The 24,475-nt window shown below is 47.4% G+C and overlaps 1 protein-coding gene and 1 non-coding gene across 2 annotated transcripts in view; one reads left to right on the top strand and one right to left on the bottom strand.

Moving 5' to 3' along the window:
- Positions 1-300: 300 nt before the first annotated feature.
- The window catches only part of LOC114808666 (solute carrier family 22 member 23-like), a 131,011-nt gene continuing 106,836 nt past the window's right edge, over positions 301-24,475 (top strand). The window contains 6 exon segments of the mRNA XM_039910966.1: positions 301-478; positions 564-870; positions 977-1,054; positions 1,057-1,139; positions 20,055-20,158; positions 23,877-24,031. Coding sequence (XP_039766900.1) covers positions 341-478; positions 564-870; positions 977-1,054; positions 1,057-1,139; positions 20,055-20,158; positions 23,877-24,031 — 865 coding nt within the window. The 5' untranslated portion in view covers positions 301-340.
- Positions 9,290-9,428, bottom strand: LOC114808677. Its single transcript, XR_003756496.1, has one exon. It is a non-coding gene; the product is annotated as a small nucleolar RNA SNORA7 (small nucleolar RNA).

The raw sequence follows: 24,475 nt of genomic DNA, 5'->3' as shown, positions 1-24,475 counted from the left end.
GTCGCGGCCTGACGGGCCGAGCGCGGCGGTAGACCCAAGGGGCGGCCGAGGAGGCGGCGGCGGCGGCGGCGGCGGCGGGAGGGCCTCCTCCGCTCCCGGGATCTTGCCGCGAACGCGGCGGGAGAAAGGCGGGCGGGGGCCGGGACCGGCCCGTTCCCCTGCGGCGGCTCTCGCCGTTAGACTCGTCCCCCTTCGGAGGCGCCGGGCGCTCGGTGCGCGCAGCCCCGCTCTCCGGCGACGCCGCTTCCCCGCGGGAGGAGCGGAGGAGGAGCCCCCCCCCCCCCCTCCGCCCCCCGGGCCCGCTCTCTATGTGCATCGGCGCGGGCGGCGGGGCCCGGGGATGGCGATAGACCGGCGGCGCGAGGCGAGGGGCGGCGAGGGCGGCGGGGGCCGGTATCAGCCCCCTCCGGAGGAGAACGGGGCCCTGCCGGCCGGGGGGGCCGGGGGGGCCGGAGGGCCCGGGGGGGCGGCGGCCGTCGTCCCGGGGGTCCGGGGGTCCGGGGGGTCCGGCGGGTCCGGCGGGCGGAGGGGAGGAGAACCGGTCTCTGCCGTCCCTGTCGCAGGCGGCGGCGGCGGCGGCGGCGGCCGGGTCGGGCGGCGGGGGGTCCCCGGCGGGGGGCGGCGCGGGGCCCAGCGCGCTGCTCGTGGACTACGACGCGTCCGTGCTGCCCCTGCTCGGCGGGCTGGGCGGCGGCTACCAGAAGACGCTCGTGCTGCTCACCTGGATCCCCGCGCTCTTCATCGGCTTCAGCCAGTACTCGGACTCCTTCCTGCTGGCCCAGCCGGACTACTGGTGCCGGGGGGCCCGCCGGGGGTCCGCCGCCGCCGCCGCCGCCCCCCTCCCCGCCAACTGGACCGGCCCGCCCCCAACCTGGGGACCCCCGCCGACGGGCCCGGCCCCCGCCCCCGATGGCCGCCCCCGCGCCCGAGACGCCGCGGCCCGCCCCGACGGCCACACGGTGCCCCTGCCGCCGCCCGCCCCGGACCACCACGGGGACGGGGACGGGGACGGGGACGGGGAGGGGGACGAGGACGCCGCCGCCGCCGCCGCCGCCGCCGCCTCCAACTCCACCGACTGCCAGTGCCACCAGTGGCACTACCGCATCCGAGCCGGCCTCGTCCAAAATGTGGTCAGCAAGGTAAGGCGGCTCCCCGCCCGCGGAACCCGCCCGGGCGTGTGTGTGCGTGTGTGTGTGGTGTGTGCGCGCGCGCGCACCCCCTCTTGAATCTAGGGGTGCGATACCAATGCGTCCCGGAGCCGACCTCCGGTTCCACGTGGGACCCGGGATGCGAGGGATCTCTTGCCCCCGCAAAGTGACGGATTGCCCTCCTGCCCCATCCCCGCCCTCCGGGCCCCCCGAGCCCCCCGAGCCTCCCGAGCCCCCCGAGCCCCCCGAGCCCCCGGGGATTGGCAGGCCTCCTCTGCCCCTGCCTCCGCCTCCGCCTCCATTCGTCGTCCGGGCGGGTTTACCGGTGGCCCCGCCGCGGCGGCGCCCTCGGGTGGGCCGGGGCTTGGTCCCGCAGCCCCGTAGAGGGCCGCCTCCCCACCCCCTCGCCGCCGCGCCCCCCGCCCTCCTTTAGACATCGCCCAGTGCCCCGAGCCACGGCCAGGGGCCGGGGGCCCCGTTGTCCCGCTTCTTTCGGAGCCTCTGACCCCTCTGCACACCGCGCCCCCTCCCCGACTTTCCCAAGCCGCAGCCGGGCCTTCTGCCCTTCGCCGCACATCTCCTCCCCGGATGGATCCACACGTGTGGCCTCGGCCCATCGGGCCCCCCGGCTAAACCCACGTTGGCCTTTCCGAATAGAGAAGCAGCGTGGCTCACTGGAAAGAGCACGGGCTTTGGAGTCAGAGGTCATGGGTTTGAACCCCGGCTCTGCCACTCGCAGCTGGGTGACTTTGGGCAAGTCACTTAACTTCTCGGTGCCTCAGTTCAGTTCCCTCATCTGTAAAATGGGGATTAAGACTTTGAGCCCCACGTGGGACAACCTGATTCCCCTGTGTCTACCCCAGCGCTTAGAACAGTGCTCGGCACATAGTAAGCGCTTAACAAATACCAACATTATTATTATTGGTTGCACGGAGACTCGGTGGCCGGCAGCGCCGAACCCCGACAGCCTCCCCTGCCAAACGGTCATCTACCTCGCTCTCCTTGCGCCGGCAGATGGGGACTTTCCGGAAAGGCTTTCCCACCCTCGCCCCTTCGTTTAACCAGGGCAAAGAGACGCCTCGGCGGCGGGGAAGCAGAGCCGGCTCTTAAACGGAAAATCTGGAAAAGTTTCAGGCCGCTAGAAATAATGGTATTTTTGTCTCCTTCCCTACACGTTTCCATCTCCGCAGATGGTACGATCAGCTGGGGCTGGCATTTCTTTGCTAGAGATTTGTAATTTTAGGAGGTAGGAAGGAGAACAGTGATAGGAGAGAGAAACCGAGAGAGAGATGGATGGATGGATTGTGATTTCGCTCCGGGTTTTGGGTAGGAACTGGGGGATGCTCCCACAGACCGGTAGAGAGGGAAGGGTATTTCCAAATTTCCTACTTTGTTTCCCGGTTAGTAATTGGTTTCTATATGATATATTCTTATTATAGAATATTTATGTATAGGTGTATATGTGTGTGTATGCATATATATATATATATATATATATATATATATATATATATATATGATGTAGTGGTAAATGCTGACTTCTTAAGCACTGAATCCTTGATGACAGAATGAAATTCAGATCGTTTTATGTGTTCTTCTCCCTAATGTTAGTAAATAATAGTAGCCCATGGAACTGTAAGATGAAACTCTTACATCATTAAAACAGTTCCCTTAATCTCATACCCGCAGAGCTCAGCAGGAATGGCTTTTCCTGTGGGAATCTTGTATTTGGATTAACTGTACCTACGGCCTTGCAATTTCACTTAGTAATAAGAAGGCACTTACAGCGTGGTGTATCTTTTCTGTAGGGCACCTGGGCCCAGATTCATAAGTTGTCATGAGAACAGATTCATAAGTGAATAGTCCAGCGTAGGTTAACTAGAGGTAAAGTTAGGGATGTTGGATGGTCTGTCCCTAAGAACGAGGACTGATGTAAAGGAAGGCAGCCATTACATGATCTCTCCAAGCTTGCCATTACTACTGGCGGAAAGTACCTGGCTGAACTGAACCAGTAATAGCATATCTTACGCTCGTGCGATCTGTAACTATCCCATTTTCCCACTCCCTTCTGCGTTGTCCTGATTTGCTCCCTTTATTCAGCCCTCCCACAGCTCCATGGCACTTATGAACATATCCATAATTTATTTATACTTATTAATATCTGTCTCTCTCTAGACCGTGAACTTGTAGTGGGCAGGAAACATGTCTACCACCTCTGTATTGTACTCTCCCAAGCATCTAGTACAGTGCTTTGTACACCGTAAGCCCTCAGTGAAATACGATTGAATGATTCATCGATCCTTCCATCCATCCCCTCCAAGTGATGGCAGAGCTGGGGAAAAGATGGTCTCTGCTACTAAGATCTCTTTCTCCCCTCTTGTTGCTCTGCTCGGGATAGGCCAGCTGTCTAAAGCCATACAACCGGCTACCTGCTGTCCGTATACTCCACGTTTGAGAGAACTTTCTGCTGTGGAGACAGTGTGGCCTAGGAGGGAAACCATGGAATCACATCCCACTCCTCTACTGGTCTACTGTGTGACCTTGGGCAAACACTTAACCTTTAGGTGTTAGTTTCCTCATCTGCAGAATGGGGATAAGATAGATCATGAGCCCAGGGACTGTGTTTCTTCCTACAACACCGTGTATCTACTCCAACTTGTGGCAACCTTGTATCTACTCCAACTTGTAGCAGCGTAGTGTTTTGTTAATGTCAAAAATAAAGTCTGCAAAAAACTTCTGAATCTACTACCCAAAGTCCAGAGTAGCATGGTAGTGGACTTACCATGGGAACACCTAGAAGACATTGAATGCTGTTTCGAGGATGGTAGCCACGTGACACTGTGCCAAGGACACATTTTGTGTAAGACCTTTAGAAGAAAGGGCAAATTGATTTTTAATGGGTAAACAAGAGCTAAATAAAGTGTTGTGGTTCCATAATGTTTTGTTTCATAACACGTATTTTTAAAGTCTCATTTCCTAAGTGCATTTTAGGGGACTGTTTTGCCATACCTCTTCCTCTGCAGTGTGATTGAGCTGTAATTCTATACAATTACAATTATGGGATTTGAAGGACCAGAATGTATTTTTGAAAACATCAAAAAGAAGCCCCATTCCTCACAGTCATCCTTCTCTAGTCAGAGCTAAATAAGTACCATTTTCTCTGTGGGGAGCATTGATGTGTTTAAAATCTGTCCAAAACAACCCAAACCTCCCTAATTCTGGTGTGTTTTCTCTCCTCATCTATCCTTCCCATTCCTCTCTCCCTTTACTTAAGGATGGCTAGTTTAAACGTGATTCTTCCCCCCCTTCCATTTATACATATGCCTCTTTTCAAAATAGGCTTATACAATGGTCTGAATAAATATTTTTTATGGACTTTATTAAGGGCTTACTGTGTGTCAAACACTGTTCTAAAAACTCCGGAGTGGGTACGAATTAAATAGGTCAGACCCAGTCCCTGTCTTGCATGGGGCTCACAGTCCAAGTAGGCTAATGATCCAGGCTATTGGGTAAGGCTACACACATATAAATAGCTATACTATCTAAACTAGTCCACCAAACAGTTAACTTTGTGGTAACTGCATAATGTTTGACGCTATTAGGAGATCACCAGGCAAAGCTGAAAACAGCACCATTACACCCATACGTTAATTTCACTTCCAGAGGCATCATCTCCATAAACGAGGAGAAGCAGTATGACTCAGTGAATAGAGCACAGGCCTGGGAGTCAGAAGAACCTGGGTTGTAATCCCGACTCTGCCACTTGTCAGCCCTATGACCTTGGGCAAGTCACTTAATGTCTCTAGGCCTCAGGTGCCTCATCTGTAAAATGGGGATTAAGTGGACTGTGTCCACCCTGATTTGTCAGTGTCTGCCCAGCACTCAGAGCACTTAGTACAGTGCCTAGCACATAGTGCTTAATGAATACCATTAAAATTTGTGTGTGTATGTGTCTCTGTGTTTGTGTGTGTGTATGTGTGTGTGTGTGTGTAGGCAAATCTTTCTCCCTCTCCCTTTACCTCTTTTCCGTGATCCCTCATCTGTCACAATGGAAAATGGACAGGGAAATCATGGCTAATCATAAAGTACTGAATACCTGAAAACCTCACTTTGGTCAAGATTTTCAAGCAGTCCCCCTGCCCAACATTTTTTTTTTGCCAGAGCTGCTAGAAAGACATACCCTATATCAACTATTTCCAGCTTCTGTGCTCATGGCAATCTAAGTCATATTGGGAGGCCCTCAGTTCTATTCGCCTGCAGCAATCCAAACATTTCAGGACACAAGATCATCTACTGCCCGAGTTGCCCTAATTGAAGAAAATGTTTCTCCTTGAATCAAGTGATCATTCAGTGGTATTTATTGAGCACTTACAGCGTGCAGCGCACTGAATTAAGCGCTAGGGAGAGTACAGTACAAAAGAGTCTGTAAACACGTTCCCTGCCCACAAGGAGCAGTCTAGAGGATGACTTAGATTGACCATCTACCCAGCCCACCCAAATCCTTTTCAGTCCTTCCTTTCTCCCATTTAAGCACTCTCCCAGTTCCCTCTGGCCAGAGTTAGGCAAGCGCATCTTGTGGTTCTTACTTTCTGTTTAATCCGGTGCTACTGTTAGGTGTCTATTCTTTTCGTTATTATTAGACCATTTAGTTCTTGCATTTTGGGATACATTTTTGCGATCACTGGTCCTTAGTATCCTAGTAGCGATGGAACCATAGCAATACCTGCTGTTTATGTACTTCTCAGTCATTAGGAGGGCAGGGAAGAAAGCCCTTCATATGTTTCCAAACTAATAGCTAAGTTCACAGTTTATTACTCAGGACTATTAAACATAAATACAAAGGAGAGGCTGGCTAAGAAATTTAACCACAAGAATCCCAGTGGTCATATTAAATCAGCACTGTGATTTATGTACTTGGTTTATAGATTTAAAGACTATATTTAGTGTTTAGAATTCTGTTTCATAAATGGGAGCCTTTAGTTGTTCATAATAATAATAATAATAATGTTGGTATTTGTTAAGCGCTTACTATGTGCCGAGCACTGTTCTAAGCGCTGGAGTAGACACAGGGGAATCAGGTTGTCCCACATGGGGCTCACAGTCTTAATCCCCATTTTACAGATGAGGTAACTGAGGCACCGAGAAGTTAAGTGACTTGGCCATAGTCACACAGCTGACAAATGGCCGAGCTGGGATTTGAACCCGTGACCTCTGACTCCAAAGCCCGTGCTCTTTCCACTGAGCCTCGCTGTTCATTTGCTGGCAAATTTAGTATGACATTTGAAGGGAGCGCTTGGCCACAATTAAATACTCAATTTAATCACACGCATAGTTAGGTGCTTTGCAGACCTATTTCCGTGCCCACTCCTTGACCTCTCTGCTGCCTTTGACACTGTTGACCATCCCCTCCTCCTCCATACCTTATCTCACCTTGGCTTCATGGACTCTGTCCTCTCCTGGTTCTCCTCTTACTTCTCTGGCCGGTCATTCTCGGTCTCCTTCGCTGGCGCCTCCTCCCCCTTCCATCCTTTAACTGTTGGAGTTCCTCAAGGGTCAGTTCTTGGCCCTCTTCTGTTCTCCATTTACACTCACTCCCTCGGTGAACTCATTCGCTTTCATGGTAGAGACTACCGTCTCTACGCAGATGACACGCAGATCTACATCTCCGCCCCTGTCCTCTCCCCCTCCCTTCAGGCTCGCATCTCCTCCTGCCTCCAGGACGTCTCCACCTGGATGTCGGCCCACCACATAAAACTCAACATGAGCAAGACTGAGCTCCTCATCTTCCCTCCCAAACCCGGTCCTCTCCCAGACTTCTCTATTACCGTGGATGGCACGACCATCCTTCCCGTCCCGCGGGCCCGCAATCTCGGTGTCATCCTTGACTCGTCCCTCTCATTCACCCCACACATCCTATCCGTTACCAAGACCTGCCGGTTTCACCTCTACAATATCGCCAAAATCCGCCCTTTCCTCTCCACCCAAACGGCTACCTTACTGCTACAGGCTCTCGTTATATCCCAGCTAGACTACTGTGTCAGCCTTCTCTCTGACCTCTCTTCCTCCTCTCTCGCCCCACTCCAGTCTGTTCTTCACTCCGCTGCCCGGCTCATCTTCCTGCAGAAACGATCTGGGCGTGTCACTCCCCTTCTTAAACAACTCCAGTGGTTGCCTATCAACCTCCACTCCAAACAAAAACTCCTCACTCTAGGCTTCAAGGCTCTACATCACCTTGCCCCTTCCTACCTCTCCTCCCTTCTCTCTTGCTACCACCCACCCCGCACGCTCTGCTCCTCTGCCGCCCACCTCCTCACCGTCCCTCGGTCTTACCTATCCCGCCGTCGACCCCTGGGTCACGTCCTCCCGCGGTCCCGGAACGCCCTCCCTCCTCACCTCCACCAAACTGATTCTCTTCCCCTCTTCAAAACTCTACTTAAAACTCACTCCTCCAAGAGGCCTTCCCAGACTGAGCTCCTCTTCTCCCTCTACTCCCTCTGCCACCCCCCCTTTACCTCTCCGCAGCTAAACCCTCTTTTCCCCCTTTCCCTCTGCTCCTCCACCTCTCCCTTCCCATCCCCACAGCACTGTACTCGTCCACTCAACTGTATATATTTCCATTACCCTATTTATTTTGTTAATGAATTGTACATTGCCTTGATTCTATTTAGTTGCCATTATTTTTACGAGATGTTCTTCCCCTTGACTCTATTTATTGCCATTGTTCTTGTCTGTCCGTCTCCCCCGATTAGACTGTAAGCCCGTCAAACGGCAGGGACTGTCTCTATCTGTTGCCAGCTTTTTCCTTCCAAGCGCTTAGTACACTGCTCTGCACATAGTAAGCGCTCAATAAATACTATTGAATGAATGAATGAACACTCAGTCTTTCCCTAGACTATCAGTAGGCATTTTAACTCCGGTATGGCTAGGGAGTTTGGGAACCATCTCCCAACACGAGCCAGGGTATCAAAGGAACGGCTTGGCCTCAGGGGATTGAGCTTCAATACAGGTGAGTGAGACGCAGCCCACGTTTTCCTTAGCTAATTGTTCTCTCCACCCCAGCGCTTAGCGAAGTCCTTGGCACGTACTATGTGCTTAATGAACACCACCGTCATTATTATTCCTTAGGCAAGAGAGTGAATAGGATCAACTCTGGTTTTTAGTTATATGTAAGTGCGCCATTATTACTGAGTCACTGGGTGAGGATGACTGAGTGAATGAGAGAATCACATCTGCTAACTCTTATATTGTACCATCCCAAATGCTGGACACAGTGCTCTGCAACACAGTAAGGATTTAATAAATACCATCAATTGAGTCAAATGAATAACCGACCTCCACCCTCAGCTCTACTAGGTCAATGCTTCATGGAGATTGGCTGATTATAACAAAGGCCTGTGTATGCCACAGGGGTTTGTGATCAATCAGAAGTCCATGTTACCACCCCCTGCCAGGAACAGAAGGAAGACTGAAGTCAGACCTGACTGTAGAGAGCCAGTGTCGAATTTCCATCTGTATATTCTTCCCTGGTGTTTAGTACAGTGCTCTGGACCCAGCGCTCAGTAAATACGGCTCTTCTAGCTATGACTTTAATGGAGGTAAGAAAACTGCTTCCCAGCACCAGCACTTGCCAGCACTGCTTCTCTTCCCTCTCTGCTGTGTGTCCTTGAGCAATTCATTTCACTTCCCTGTGCCTCAGTTACCTCATCTGCAAAATGGGGGATTGGGGCTCACAGTCCCCCATGTGGGACAGGGACTGTGTCTAACCTGATTAACTTTTATTTACTCCAGTGCTTAGTAAGCACATAGCTGGCACATAGTAAGTGCTGAACAAATACCATAAACAGACAGACAGACAGACATGGACCAGTTGTTTCTGGCCAGGGCTACCGTAGCTTCCACCAGAATGTCATGTTGGCTCTATCAGACATCACCGTCCTTTGTCTTATGCAGTCGAGTTGTCTTCGACCCATATCTCCCAGAACACCTCGCTTCTATCTTCTGTCATTCTGGTAGTGTATCCCTAGAGTTTTCTTGGTAAAAATGCTGAAGTGGTTTACCATTGCCTCCTTCCACGCAGTAAACTTGAGTCTCCACCCTTGATTCTCTCCCATGCTGCTATTGCCCAGCACAGGGAAGTTGTGACTTATAGCAGATTGTCTTCCACTCTCTAGCCACTGCCCAAGCTAGGAATGGAATGGATATGCCTCTGCCCGACCCTCCCTCCCGTAGTCGAGACTGGTAGAGTATTGGGAACTCTCCAGGTGTGACCTTTGAGAGGGGGTCACCATCCTTAGCTCCTGCTTAAAGGTGATGATGGTGATGATTAAAGATGTCTGTTAAAGGGCTTTCTATGTGCCAAGCCTTGGTATAGATGTGATACAGTAAAATATAATGCCTGTCCCACATGGGACTCTCAGTCTAAGGGAGAGGGAGAGCAGGTATATGATCTCCATTTATAAATGAGGAAACCGAGGCATAGAGAAGTTAAATGACTTGCTTAAGGTCACCCAGCAGGCAAGGAGCAAGCAGGTAAGGACTAGAACACAGGGCTCCTGATTCCCAGTCCTGTGCTCTTTCCGTTAGGGCACACCACTTCTAAGCATATGTTGGGCCCTTGTTTAAGGTTAAGATTAAATTTGACCACTTGGGCATTTCAGTTTCTAAAGTTGATCAATAAGAGATGTTGAAATATTCAATGAAGTCTTTCAAGAAGAGAATGGAAGAACACACAGTGAGAAGCAGTGGTGACCTAGTGGAAAGAGCACGGGCTTTGGAGTCAGAGGTCATGAGTTCAAATCCCAACTCTGCCACTTGTCAGCTGTGTGACTGTGGGCAAGTCACTTAACTTCTCTGTGCCTCAGTCAGTTCCCACATCTGTAAAAATGGGGATGAAGACTGTGAGCCCCACGTGGGACAACCTGATTTCCCTGTGTCTACCCCAGCGCTTAGAACAGTGCTTTGCACATAGTAAGCGCTTAACAAATACCAACCTAGTGGATTGTGGTATTTTTAAAAAAGCGCTTACTATGTGCCAAGATCTGTATAAACCCTGGGGTAGATACAAAATATTTAGGTCCCACATGGGGCTCACAGTCCAAGTAGGAGGGAGAGCTGGTATTGAACATCGTTTTACAGATGAGGGAACTGAAGCCCAAAGAAGCAAAGTGACTTGTCCAAGGTCACACAGCATGTAAGCAGCCGAGTTAGGATTAGACGCCAGGTCCTCTGACTCCCAGGCTTGTGTTTTTTCCACTAGGCCATCTTACTTAACCAAGTGAAAAGAGACGGGGCCTGGAAGTCAGAGAAGCAGAATTCCAATCTCAGGGCAAGTCACTTTATTTTTCTGTGCCTCGGTTTGCTTATCTGTAAAATTCAATAGTATTTATTGAGCGCTTACTATGTGCAGAGCACTGTACTAAGCGCTTGGGATGAACAAGTCGGCAACAGATAGAGACGGTCCCTGCCATTTGACGGGCTTACAGTCTAATCGGGGGAGATGGACAGACAAGAACAATGGCAATAAACAGCGTCAAAGGGAAGAACATCTGGTAAAAATAATGGCAACTAAATAGAATCAAGGCGATGTACAATTCATTGACAAAATAAATAGGGTAACGAAAATATATACAGTTGAGCGGACAAGTACAGTGCTGTGGGGATGGGAAGGGAGAGGTGGAGGAGCAGAGGGAAAAGGGGAAAATGAGGCTTTAGCTGCGGAGAGGTAAAGGGGGGATGGCAGAGGGAGTAGAGGGGGACGAGGAGCTCAGTCTGGGAACGCCTCTAGGAGGAGGTGATTTTTAAGTAGGGTTTTGAAGAGGGAAAGAGAATCGGTTTGGCGGAGGTTAGGAGGGAGGGCGTTCCAGGACCGCGGGAGGACGTGATCCAGGGGTCGATGGTGGGATAGGCGAGACCGAGGGACGGTGAGGAGGTGGGCGGCAGAGGAGCGGAGCGTGCTGGGTGGGCGGTAGAAAGAGAGAAGGGAGGAGAGGTAGGAAGGGGCAAGGTGATGGAGAGCCTTGAAGCCTAGAGTGAGGAGTTTTTGTTTGGAGCGGAGGTTGATAGGCAACCACTGGAGTTGTTTAAGAAGGGGAGTGACATGCCCAGATCGTTTCTGCAGGAAGATGAGCCGGGCAGCGGAGTGAAGAATAGACTGGAGCGGGGCGAGAGAGGAGGAAGGGAGGTCAGAGAGAAGGCTGACACAGTAGTCTAGCCGGGATATCATATTTGGCATATGATAGTTGTTTAATAATTATAATTATTACTGTTATTATTATTGTACTCAAAAAAATGTCCCTAAAAGTTGCCTCTTTCACCCAGGCCCAACTCATCAGTAAGCCACAACTGGTGAGCTGTATATCTGTAGTGCTAAAGCAAAAAGAAGAAAAGACAGGAAAAGCAGAAAAGACTGAATTAAAAAAAAAAGGAAAAAAAAACTTTGCCCAGGACTGTGGGTCCTTTCCGGGTTTTTCCAGTCATGCATTAACTCAGATGAACTTTTACCATCCAGGGTATCTTCAAATATGAAGAACAGCTAGATAATGGTTATAGATCAGGTTGAGAGTATTCTTTGTAGGACTAGAGGTTTTCCAGTAGGACATTGTCATTTTTTTTATGGTATTTTTAAAAGCTTACTATGTGCCAGACACTTGTCAGGGGCAGTGGTAGATAGAAAGTAATCAGATTGAACACAGTTAATGTCCTATATGTCCCCATTTTATAGTTGAGGTAACTGAAGCACAGGGAAGTTAAGTGACTGGCCCAAGGTCATACAGCAGACAAATGGCAGAACCAGGATTAGAATCCAGGTCCTTCTAACTGGTAATGGTTAGGTGTATGTGTTCGGATCATAACCAGGCATTGTGTGCCTTGGTTTGTGTTATCCTTATCCTCCACCTCTTTCATCTCCTCCCTCATTCATTGACTCTGATTTGGGTGATGAAACAAGAAGACAGTTGCTTTTTTAAACTCGTTTTGTTTTTCTGTGTTTTTGGAACCATCCCATCTCTTCAACAAGAATTTGGAGGAAATTCTAATTCATCTGTGACCCTTATTTTCAAACACAAATGCTGAAACTCAAAAGTATGGTAGACTTGGCAGATCAGTCACGTTGGCCTGTACTAGCAGCTCATGGGCTGGCAAGACTGGCGAGGCTGGCCAGCAGTGAATGATGGGATGGAGCTAAGCTGTCTTTACTCTCCCCAGAAAGGCAATGCAAGAAGACCTGGGTTCATCCTTGCCATCAAAACCCTTATGATGATTTTGTTGTGTTTTGGGGTGAGGAACTGCAAATGACAATTGGCCTGTTATTTCCTTTCCGTTTCTCTTGTTTAGAAACAATAATTGGTACAGTAACCCAGAAGCATCCTCTGGGAGGGAGTGGTTCCTAAAATGAGATCATGAAGTTGGGCAGAGCTTTCTCTTGGGACTGACCTTTGCCTGATGCAGAGGAAGAAGTTTCCATCAGGTGACCTGAAGGGACAGTAATGCTTAGTTGTTGAGGGGTTCTTGAGTCTGTTCGTGGAGTAGTGGATAGAGCATGGTCCTGGTAGTCAGAAGGACTTGGGTTCTAATCCTGGTGCCTCCACTTGTCTGCTGTGTGGCCTTGGGCAAATCACTTCACTTCAAGTCCCTTCAAGTGCCTCAGTTACCTCACCTGTAAAATGGGGATTAAGATTAAGTGTCCCATGTGGGACGGGGCCTGCATCCAACCCAGTTTGCTTGTATCCACCCCAGCACTTAGTTCAGTGCCTGGCACATTGAACCAGGTTGGCGTTTGATGGGTGGGAGGAACTGTGGAGCTCTAAATTGTGGCCAGAGGGGAATTTGGGACAATGGGGAGGGACAGGGTGAGACTAGGGCCAGTTCAAGAAACATGGAGCCTCAGGTCTCCCACACTTAATTGCAAACTCCTTGAAGGCAGGGAACCTGTCAGCCCACTCTATTGTACTGTATTCTCCCAAGCACTTAACCCAGTGCTCCTTACTCAGTAGTATTAAATGAATACATGAAAATTATTATTAGTAGTATTATTATTAGTGGTATTGGTTAAGCACCCACTGTGTTCCAAATACTATGCTGAGCACTGGGGTAAATACAAGATAATCAGGTCGGACACAGTCCCCATTCCACAGGTGAAGCAGCACAGTGTAGTGGTTAGAGCATAGGCTTGGGCATTAGGTTCTAATTCTGACTCCACTTGTCTGCTGTGCAGCCACTTCACTTCTCTGTGCCTCAGTTACCTCATCTGTAAAATGGGGATTAAGACCGTGAGCCCCATGTAGGACAGGGCTTGCATCCAACCAATTTGCTTGTATCCACCCCAGTGCTTAGTTCAGTGCTTGGCACATAGTAAGCACTAAAAGTACCACAATTATTATTATTATTATTATTATTATTATTATTATTGTTATTACATGGGGCTCACAGTTTAAGTAGGAGGGAGAACAGACATTGAATCCCCATTTTACCAATAAGGTAGCTAAAACACAGAGTAATTAAGTGACTTGCCCAAGGCCATACAGTAGGCAGTGTGCTTACTACAGTGCCTGGAACCAAGTGCTTCACAAATACCATAAAAAAGGGGCAGAGTCATGACTAGAACCCAAGTCCTCTGACTCCCAGGTCCATGCTCTTTCCACTATTGGCCCCGCTGCTTCTCAGAGAATCCCAAGGATGCTTATTTGGCTAAAAGTTATCCAAAATGCTTAAAAAACAGCATTCCCTTTAGAAATATTTCTGTGCCTAAGCAAGCACAGGCAGCATGGCATTCCAACAGCCAAGGACTCCCATGACAATTTGCCCCTCTGTGACCATTCCAGGCATTCCTTCTGCTTAATAATAATAGTATTTGTTAAGTGCTTACTATGTGCCAAACGCTGTTCTAAGCTCTGGGTTAGATACAAGGTAATCAGGTTGTCCCTTTTGGGGCTCAGTCTTCATCCCCATTTTACAGATGAGGTGACTGAGGCACAGAGAAGTAAAGTGATTTGCCCAAAGTCACAGAGCTGACAAGTGGCAGAGCCGGGATTAGAATTTAGGTTTAGAATTTAGGATTAGGTTTCAGAGTGTTGTCATGTAGAAAGACATAAAATCAATGGGTCGAGTAGTCAGTCCTTAGACACCCTGCCTTGCCTCCTGGTTTAGTGTGTTTGTTTATTCCAGTACTGTGTCTAGCCCTGGATCAACTTCCCCATGCATATCTGACAGTCCACCACTCTCCCCACCATCAAAACCTTCCAAAAATCGCACCTCCGAAAGGCCTTCCCCTTCAGTTAGTGCAGATTGTCCCCTCTAGATTGTAAGCTTGTGGGCAGGGGTCATGTCTACCAACTCAGTTACATTGTACTTTCCCAAAGTGCTTGGTATGGTGTTCTGCACATAGTAAGTGCTTATGAAATACCATTGATTGATTGATTGGGATGCAGCATGACCTAGTGAAAGGAGCATGGGCCTGGGAGTCAGAGGATCTGGGTTCCAAATCCCAACTCTGTCACGAACCTGCTATGTGACCTTGGGCAAGTCACTTAATGTATTTATTCATATTCTGTCTCCCCCTCTAAACTGTAAGCTCGTTATCGGCAAGGAACATGTACTCTACCAAGTGCTTAGTGCAGTGCTCTGCACATAGTAAGTGCTCAATAAATACCATTGATTGGCTGTTTAATTTCACTGTGCCTCAGTTCCCTCCTCTGTAAAAAAGGAGATTTGGTACTTGCCTTGCCTAGCAGCATGGCTCAGTGGAAAGAGTGCAGGCCTGGGAGTCAGAGGACCTGGGTTCTAATCCCGGCTCTGCCACTTGTCTGCTGTGTGACCTTGGGAAAGCCACTTAACTTGACTGTGCCTCAGTCACCTCATCTGTAAAATGGAGATTGAGATTGTGAGCCCCAGGTGGGACAGGGACTTTGTCCAACTTGATTTGCTTGTATCTACCCCAGCTCTTAGTACAGTGCCTGGCTCATAGTTAGTGCTAAACAAATACCATCATCATTATTATTATTACTTCTTGGACTGTGAGCCAGCCCCATGACTGTCTTGTATGTGTCTACAAGTGCTTAGTACAGTGCTCTGCTCACAGTAAGTGCTCAGTAAGTATGATTGAATGACTGAATACCCCAGTGCTTAGCAGAGAACTTGCCTCAGAAAAAGCACTTAAGTACCACAATTATTATTATCATTATGACTGTTGGACCCCTATAGGCATCTGGAGTCCCAGGTGCCCAAGGCCAGATTGGTGGTTGATGCAGAGGAAGAGCTCTTCCCAGTAGCTGTGCATACTTGTGAGTCATCTATTCCCCTGAATGCTTATAATTAAAACCATTGTGGCTCTCAGACCAACTAATGTAAGCATCAGCAATAATGAGCTGCTTCTGCCTCACTTAACCTCAAATCAACTTATCAATGGAGAATCTGCATGAAGACAGGTAAGTGTTTAACAGCCTAGAAGATGATTCCCAGGCAGAGAAGGGGCAGCTGGTGCCTTCCTACAGGAGTCTGGAGTTTGGGAATGGGCCCGTTCTGAGCTGACAGTGCTTCAACGATCCAGCTGGGTGTCAGACTGGGGAACCGGTGGCGGTGGAGGTTACATCAATTTGCTGTTATTTATCGCTAGGAAATTATAGTCAGTGGATTAGCTGAGCATATGGGCCAACGCTACGAAGCGTGCATGACAATAATTGCCAAAAGATCTGCTGACTCACTGTTTGGGTCTGTCGGGCTCTCCGCTAGGGAGGTCAGAAGGCTTACAGCATGACACGGTGGAATATTTCCCCTTTCCTTTTTCCACGGTTGAGGTAGTTCTGTCTACCTCATCTCCAGGAGCCAGAACAGGTAGGGCAGAACCTATGGAATTTATAGTAATGATGGTATTTATTAAACATATACTGCATGCCAAATATTGTGCTAAGCGCTGGGGTAGATAAAAGACAATCAGATTAAACACAGTCCTTGCCCCATCTGGGGCTTAAAGTCTAAGGAATCTCACCCCCCTTTTACAGATGAGGACACTGAGGCCTAGAAATGTTAAGGGCCTTGTCCAAGGCCACCCAGCAGACTAGTCCTATTCCTAGCAGTTCTAGTAGTTGGATCTGGGTCCTAGAACATAGCCTCCACTAATGGAGAAATCCAGCAAAAGGTATTACATATTTTGGAAGCTTGTTAAACTAATTTTCTCATGATTTTAAAAGAAAATAATTGTGATTACGCACTCCTGAACAGAGATGACAAATGAAAACCCAACTTTCCATATAGAAATTGCATTACAACAACATAAATATATATGCATTCTAATGTAATACATATGCAGTATTCAGCTGTGTCTCGTTTATAATTTCACTTTTTTTTTTGAGGATTCAAACTGGTGAAATTGTTTGGCAGTGGTGACTCAAGGTAAAGCAGTGAGGCCTAATGGAGAGAGAGGATGAGCCTAGAAATTGGGGGATTTGGGTTCTAATCCTGGCTCCTCCATTTGCCTCCATTTTGGGCAAGTCACTTAACTTCTGTGACTCAGTTCCTCATCTGTAAAATGGGGATTACTTAGCGCTTTTCCCTTCCCCTTAGAGAGTGAGCTCCATGTGGGACGACGTCTGTGTCCGGTCTCATAGTGTATCTACTCCAGCACTTAATGCAGTGCTTGGCATATAGTAAATGCTTAACAAATATCATAATTATATTATGATTTGTCAGGCACTGTACTAGGTGCTGGGGTCGATATGAATTAATCCGGCTGGACCCAGTCCCTGTCCCGCAAGGAGCTCATAATCTAAGCAAGAGGGAGAACCGGTTTTCAATCCTCATTTTTGCAGTTGAGGAAGCCGAGGCACAGACCAGAACACAGTAAAATCCCCACAGCTAGTCATTTTAGAACTTGTAATATTCCTCTCCTTTAGGGAAGAATAACCTCTGGCTGCCTTCTCCCACTGCCTCTTCTGACACTAACAGATGCCTCCTTGCCAGGGGCAGAAACAATTCTGCTGCCTCAGAGGACCCACAAGCTTCCTGTAGTGGACACCATAGAGGGGCAGCTTGTGAAGGAATCAAGGAAATGAGATCACCTCCTAGGCCATCTCCTACCCTTCCAGTGTCACCACCCCCAGTCCAGTCCTGTACCGGCTGTCAGGGCTGTGAACGGCGGGCAGGGCTACAGTCAGGAGGAGGAGGTGGGGGCACCTGAAGCCATTAAGTCGACCCATTTCAAAGCAAATGTATTGGGGCTGGGCTGGGCCAGAAAAGTGGGAGTAAGCACGAGGAGATCCCAGGATGGGGAAGAAGTCTCTCCTGGCACAGCAAATTCCCTCTTTTCCTAAAATCATCAAGACATCCCAGACATAGTTTGTGAGGTGTTTTTCACATTGCAGGACTGCATAAGAACAAACATTTTGATTACATGATAAGAGTGTTGTGGGGCTTCGATAGAAGTGTTTAGCTGAAAGGCGTCACTCAACGTTTCCAGGTTTAACGCTATTTGTAATAGGACTAGTTTAAGAAGGTGAATAGTTTACAGCTTTGTTTTGATCCTGGGTGAGAACGATTGCATTTTGCGGTACATGGCTTAGAAGCTGTTTAGAAATCTCCATCTTCTGTAGTTCACACTTTAGAAGCAACCAAGACATGGAATTATGTAACTGGACTTCTTTTTTAACCTTTGTTAAAATGAGTTAGGCTATTAGAGTGTAGTGTCCCAATTTGACTACTGCATCAGCTTTATAATAGATCGCGCTGGTTCCAGTCTCTCCCATCTCTGGTCCATATGTCACTGTGCTGCCCAGATCCTTTTTCGGAAGTATCATTCTGGACTTGTCTGTCCTTGAAAAACCTTGAAGAATTGTCCATTCCCCTCCACATCAAGCAGAAACTCCTCACCATCAACTTTAAAGCACTTACTCAGCACTGTAGTCCCTTCTTATATTCTTTCTTCTCTCACTGCAACTGGCTTTGTTACTCTCAAGCCATCCTACTCACTGTGCCTTCATTCTCCACCATCCCATTACCAACTTCTTGCACTTGCCCTCCTTCCTGCCTGGAACTCCCCCCTCCCAAATTCGTGATATTTCTTGTGAAATCTCATCTCTTCCATATTATCCTCCTGCCCCCCCAAACTCCTCCTTCCTTCAGCACTTCCTTGTAATCTAAGCAATTGGGTAATCACAACTTGGGATGGTCTCTCTCTCAGTCATTGCACCCAAGAGATGAGGCCTTTTTCTCCAAAGGACATTTAATTTGCCCAGTAGGTTGACATCTAAACTCTTAGCTCTCTTCCAGAGGTTGTACCGTTAGCTTCCCCTCATCCTGCTCCCTGGTGATATTTCCATCTTCCAGAAGCCTCTGCAATCTCTGCCCAATGTCAGGGCATTGTGGAAATTACCCAGGTTGTTGCTTGAAGGTATAACTCAGAGAGGCCTGGGCCATACTGGGGCAGTGGCTGGGACTTTGGGCGATCGAGTCGATGTTGGTGTTACAAGAGGGAGTAAAGCAAATGCCCGACTGCTCCATGCCCTGACTTGCCATGGCCAAGCCTAACCGGGCTCAGCCCATCCAGGTTTCTCAGCCCTCTGAAGAGGAAGGAAGCAGCCGCGTAGACAGTGTTAGGGGAACCTGGGAGGGGGCTTCATCAATCAGTCAACCTATCTCCAAATCTCTAGTGTGTCTTCCCCCTCACCATGGTCCCCTAGTCATTCTTGTTTTGCCATGGTTTTTTTCACCACCACAACTCTGTCCTTCTCCCATTATCTCCCATCTTGTCCAGTTAAACTGCCTCTCTCGTCACCATGGCTTCTTCAGTCCCACTGTGACCTCTACCCCTAATTCTATCCCATCCCTCTAGACTGTGAGCCCGTTGGGTGGGATTGTCTCTATTTGATGCCGAATTGTACTCTCCAAGTGCTTAGTACAGTGCTCTGCACATCGTAAGTGCTCAATAAATATGATTGAATGAATGAAATGAATGAACTCCAAGAGCTTTTAAGAGTTCATTTCTTGAACTCTAGTACTTCCTCCTCTATGTCATTTATTTTTGTGTCCGTCTCCCCCTCTAGACTGTAAATTCCTTGAAGGCAGGGATCATGCCTACTAGTTTTCTTGTACCAAACATTTCTTACTCTTAGAATAATAGTGTTAAGGTACACTTTCATGATATTCAATCCATCAATCAGTCAGTGGTATTCATTGAGGGTTTTTTTATTGAGGTATTTATTGAGGGCTTAATGTGAGCAGAGCACTATTCTGAGCCCTTGAGAGAGGAAAATACAACAGTTGTTAGACACATTCCCTGTACACAAGGAGCTTACAGTCTAGAGGAGGAGACTGGCATTACAATAAATTTGTTGTATTGTACTCTCCCAAGTGCTTAGTACAGTGCTCTGCATATAGTAAGTGCTTGATAAATATGATTGATTGAATGAATGAATATATAAGTAGCGTGAGGTGAACATCAAGGGTTTATAAGGTACAGATCCAAGTGCATAGGTGACTCAGAAGGGCGAGAGAAGAGGAGAAATGAGGGCTTAGTTGGGGAATGCCAAGCAATTAGTGCAGTGCATTGCACACAGTAGATGCTCAGTAATTATGACCGATTGATGAATTGCCTGAGAGCTTGACTTTTCACTTGTGAACCATCAGTTTTTCATCATTATTTTGCAGAATCGGGCCCTGGACAAGTGGAAAGTGTGGTAGATAACTTGTTGGGATAGAGGAAACAGATTTGTGAAATTCTAAAAATGAGTTTTAAAGTGAAAGCCTGTTTCGCTTAACAACTCAGGATCTTTTAGAAACAAACTTTGGGAAGCAAATTTGGGAAACATAAGTGACAGGAAAAGAATGTCTACAGTTGTGAGTTTGTGTTTAAATACAGATGCTATCAGAGCGTATTTCATTGTGCCTTCTTTCTCTTTTCTCCCACCCCTCTCATTCTAGTGGGATCTTGTATGTGATTCAGCCTGGAAGGTTCATATCGCTAAATTCTCCTTGCTGGTTGGACTAATTTTTGGCTACCTGGTAACAGGATGTATTGCTGACTGGTAAGTCCTAAATTTCTTTCTTCTGAAAACATTATAAACCTTGGTATATCTTTTCTAGCTAAAGAAAACCTGGAAGCTGTTTTTAAATATTATGTGCCTATTTCTGTTATCTGAAACTTTATATAGCACATGTGGTCTCTGCTCCCAGTGGGGGTCGGTGGTATGAGGTCGATGTGGGGTTGGGTAGAGTTGTTGACTTGTTGAAAGGCTGAGCTGAGGGTGTGAATTTATGCATTGAGCGGAAAGGGGATTGGGAAGGGCATTAAAATGGGACATGATGGGTCGCTAAGGGTAGAGAGATCAGTTTTGTGGCAAGAGGTTGGGTAGGAAAGAAGACAGGTAAAGAGGTCTGTGAGTGGTAATTCAGAAATAGTATGATGGCTAGCCAAGACGAGATCCAGCAGGTATCCAAATTGGTGAGTGGGTGCAATGGACTGGAATTGGAGTCTAGTAGAGTTGAGGAGTGGGAGGAAATAGGCCGATGTGAGTGGGAGCAGGGACTCATCAGGAATACCCACATGGATGTTGAGGTCAGTCAGTCAACCAGTGGTATTTATTGATTTGGAAAGTTTACAAAAGCAGAACTGTGTTTGCCACAGGTTGGTTAGTCTGTTCGGAAGCTTTGAAAGATCTGTTTGGCGGCCAATAGGTCAGTGGCCATTGAGACCCAGAGCACTGTTAGACTCCCGAAGTGAAGTGAGAAAGACTTTTAGGCTCTGTTTTAAATAATCACCTGGTGAACCGGAGTGGCCACTGCATGATGGGGTTCAAAGACTCATGGGGTTGAGAAACCTTCACCTCCCTCAGCCCAACAGCTTGGCTCAGTGGAAAGAGCCCGGGCTTGGGAGTCAGAGATCATGGGTTCGAATCCAGGCTCTGCCACTTGTCAGCTGTGTGATTGTGGGCAAGTCACTTAACTTCTCTGTGCCTCAGTTACCTCATTTGTAAAATGGGGATGAAGATTGTGAGCCTCACGTGGGATAACCTGATGACCCTGTATCTACCCCAGCGCCTAGAACAGTGCTCTGCACATAGTAAGTGCTTAACAAATACCAACATTATTATTATCTGTAATGTATATATTTATATTAATGTCTGGCTCCCCATCTAGACTATAAGCCTTTCATGGGCAGGGAACTTGGCAATTCATTCCATTGTATTTATTGAGCGCTTACTGTGTGCAGAACCCTGTACTAAGCATTTGGGAGAGTAGACTAGAATAATATGCAGACACATTCCCTGCTAGAGCAGGAGACAGACGTTAATGTAAATAAATAAAGTACAGATGTGTACGTAAGTGCGGTGGGGCTGGGACAGGGAATGAATATAGGGAGCAAGTCAGGGTGACGCAAGAGGGAGTGGAAGAAGAGGAAAGGAGGGTTTAGGGAAGGCCTTTTGAAGGAGATGTGCCTTCAATAAGGCTATGAAGCAGGAGAGAGTAATTGTTGGATTTATAGATTTACAGATCTACCGACTCTGCTATATTGCATTCTTCTAAATACTTAGTATAGTAAACGCTTAATAAATACAATCAATCCACGTTTCAGAGGGACTTGAGGATCATTCACTATAGCGAGTGAGTTATGTGGAGAGGCAGAGGCAAACCAGTTAGTTGGGCTGATATTTTGAGAAACTGGCTAGGTTCCCTTAGGATCTCTTTTGGGTGGCTTGCATTGTCTTCAGTTCCTTTGTGAGAAGAAGAAAAGAAGCCTAGGTTTTACTCCCTTCCTGCCCTACATTTTAAACAGAAAGGGCTACTTTTAAAAGGAAACCACACATCTCTACCGACTGCTTCGCTGCTGGGCTCTCTGATTTATAGCATTTTTAATTGCTTGGAAATTAGCCCCAAGTCTTAGCCCCCTGGGATGGTGATACTGTTACATTGTAATATATTCCCCATTTCACTTTGGGTCTGTTTGTAGAGATCACATTGAGCATGTTTTCACTTTTATATTTTGGAGAAAGAAAGCATTTATTTTAGCCCCAAACCTCCTTAGACTTGTGCATGGATGATAATGTGCTTTTTTTGAGGAGTCCAATTCTCCCAGCTAGTTGAGCACTGGAAATGAATTTGACCCTTTGAGAAGATCTTTTTGTCTTTGCTGTGTTCATTATACTTGCACAAATGAGTCTGAGTCAATCAGTGGTATATTTTGAGTGCTTACTGGGTGCAGAGCACTGTACTAAATTCTTGGAATTTACATTCTTCTTACGTCAGAGCATATAGACATGATCTCTGCCCACAAGATGCTTTCACTCTAGAAAGATATTAAAATAAATCCAAGATGGATATATAAGTGCAGTTGAGGGTGGGTGAAAACTCAGAGTGCTTAAAGGAATACCCAACTGCATAGGCCACATGGAAATGAGGGGAAATAGGGGAAATGAGAGCTTTAATGTCCTTTCCAACGCGCCTAACTTGTTCTCAATGTGTAACTCTAAGTCCTTGGAGAATTGGACTCATTAACTATCTTCAATTATTAATGTGGTATTAGTAACCCAGCCCTAAATTACAGTATTAAATGTATATAGTGCCTTGCCATGGAAAAAAAGCTCACAGTGTTGTATAATTTAAAACAAACAAACACACGAACAGCCAGCAAGCAAAGCACAAAACCAGGGAGTAGATTTGGGGTAAGATAGCATTGTAGCAGGCTCAAATGGTAAATTAATGGGGAACAGAACCAGGGACAGATTCATTTTGGTATTCGTAGGGTCTGAGGGGCAGAAATGTATATTCCTGCTCGAATGGGATTTGTTTATTCACAGGGGCCCCCAAGTCATGGGACTTTTGGCTCCCCTTGATCTTGCCCATGGTGGGTTTCCTGCCCACACTTCTAGATTCACCGATCCCTCCCAGCGGCAAGGCTGTGTTCAATCCAGCATATCGAACATGAGGAAAGTTTGAGGAGGGGGGTGAATGGGAGAAGTTGGGAAGAGCACGTAATGTAGATTCATCTCAGAAACCAGAAAAGCTAATATGTTTAACAACTTTTGGCCTCTAGTTCATCTTGCTGGCAGCCCTTCCTGGCCATCCCTTAAAAAAGTACACTAATGACAAATGGTCACTGGGAGATGATGATTCTGGAGCTCAAAGGTAGGCGAAAGGGCTCTTGGCCGATGCCGGATGTGTTTGCCAGCCAGATTCACCTGAAATGGGGTGAACCCAGAGGTCTGGACCCATGTGGACAAATGCACTGCCAGTTAATGCTGGTCTGGAAGAACACCATGAATACTGGGTTAATGCTAGGATTCCACCAGATTTGGTGGGGGGGGGGGGGGGGTGAGGGGTGTGTGTGTGTGTGTGTGTGTGTGTGTGTAAGTGTAATTAAGGTTGCTCCTTGCTTGGGTTTAAGCTACTAGAGTTAGGAGGGAATGGATGCTTTTTCATTTATAAACTCCCGTGTGGATTTGGCAGAGTTTTTGTGTTGACTTTAGGACACAGTCCGGAGGTCATTCGGACCAGGAGTCTGACAAAGGGTGAGCATGGGTACCTTTGGCGGGCTTCGATTGATTTTTTTTTTTATTTCCCACCATGGGTCTTAAGTTAGAGGCATGGGTCCAGAAATCTATCTCACTGAGTACGCTTTTCCAAATGGAAAAATAAACTCTAACCAATTCCCCAACCCACTAAGATCACCCTAAGCTTGGGAGTCGGGTTCCATCAACACGGACACAAATGGACAATGCTCTCTATTGTTTTCCTTCCCATCTGCAGGTTTGGTCGGCGTCCTGTGCTGTTGTTTTCCATCGTATTCATTTTGGTCTTTGGTCTGACTGTGGCCCTCTCAGTGAACGTGACAATGTTCAGCACACTCAGGTTTTTCGAAGGATTTTGCCTGGCTGGGATAATCCTCACCTTGTATGCTTTGCGTAAGTATATTCATACTCAAACAGAACCAAGGGATATGATTCTTTTTAACAAGGGCGTATACTGGCCACGTAGATTAATTTATTCTCAACACCGTTTTTGACCAGATTACACTTATGACCTGTATTTTAACAGTCAACTACATCTGGATATGATTTTTTTTCTGGGGGGAGCGGACAGAAAGTGCAGTAAACTGGAATTTATAAGACTGGAAAGATCAAAAAGCTTGAACTGGATGGTGACTCTTTTTGGAAAGGTGTTTCTCTTATCTCTCAAATGCCTCTAGTCAAATCAGCTTTTTTGCAAACACCTTTGTTGGTTCTGTAAAATGGGAACATCAAAGGGAGGGCAGAGTTTGGTTTGGTTTCCTTTAGCTGGTTGATATTTGTCTTCTGCTGAGTGACCTTCTCACAGTCTACTATGTGGTAACTGTGTTCAAAAGTCAC

This window comes from Ornithorhynchus anatinus, chromosome Y2 (assembly GCF_004115215.2).
Source record: "Ornithorhynchus anatinus isolate Pmale09 chromosome Y2, mOrnAna1.pri.v4, whole genome shotgun sequence".
NCBI classification, from domain to species: Eukaryota; Metazoa; Chordata; class Mammalia; order Monotremata; family Ornithorhynchidae; genus Ornithorhynchus; species Ornithorhynchus anatinus.
This window is presented reverse-complemented; position numbering and strand designations above follow the sequence as displayed.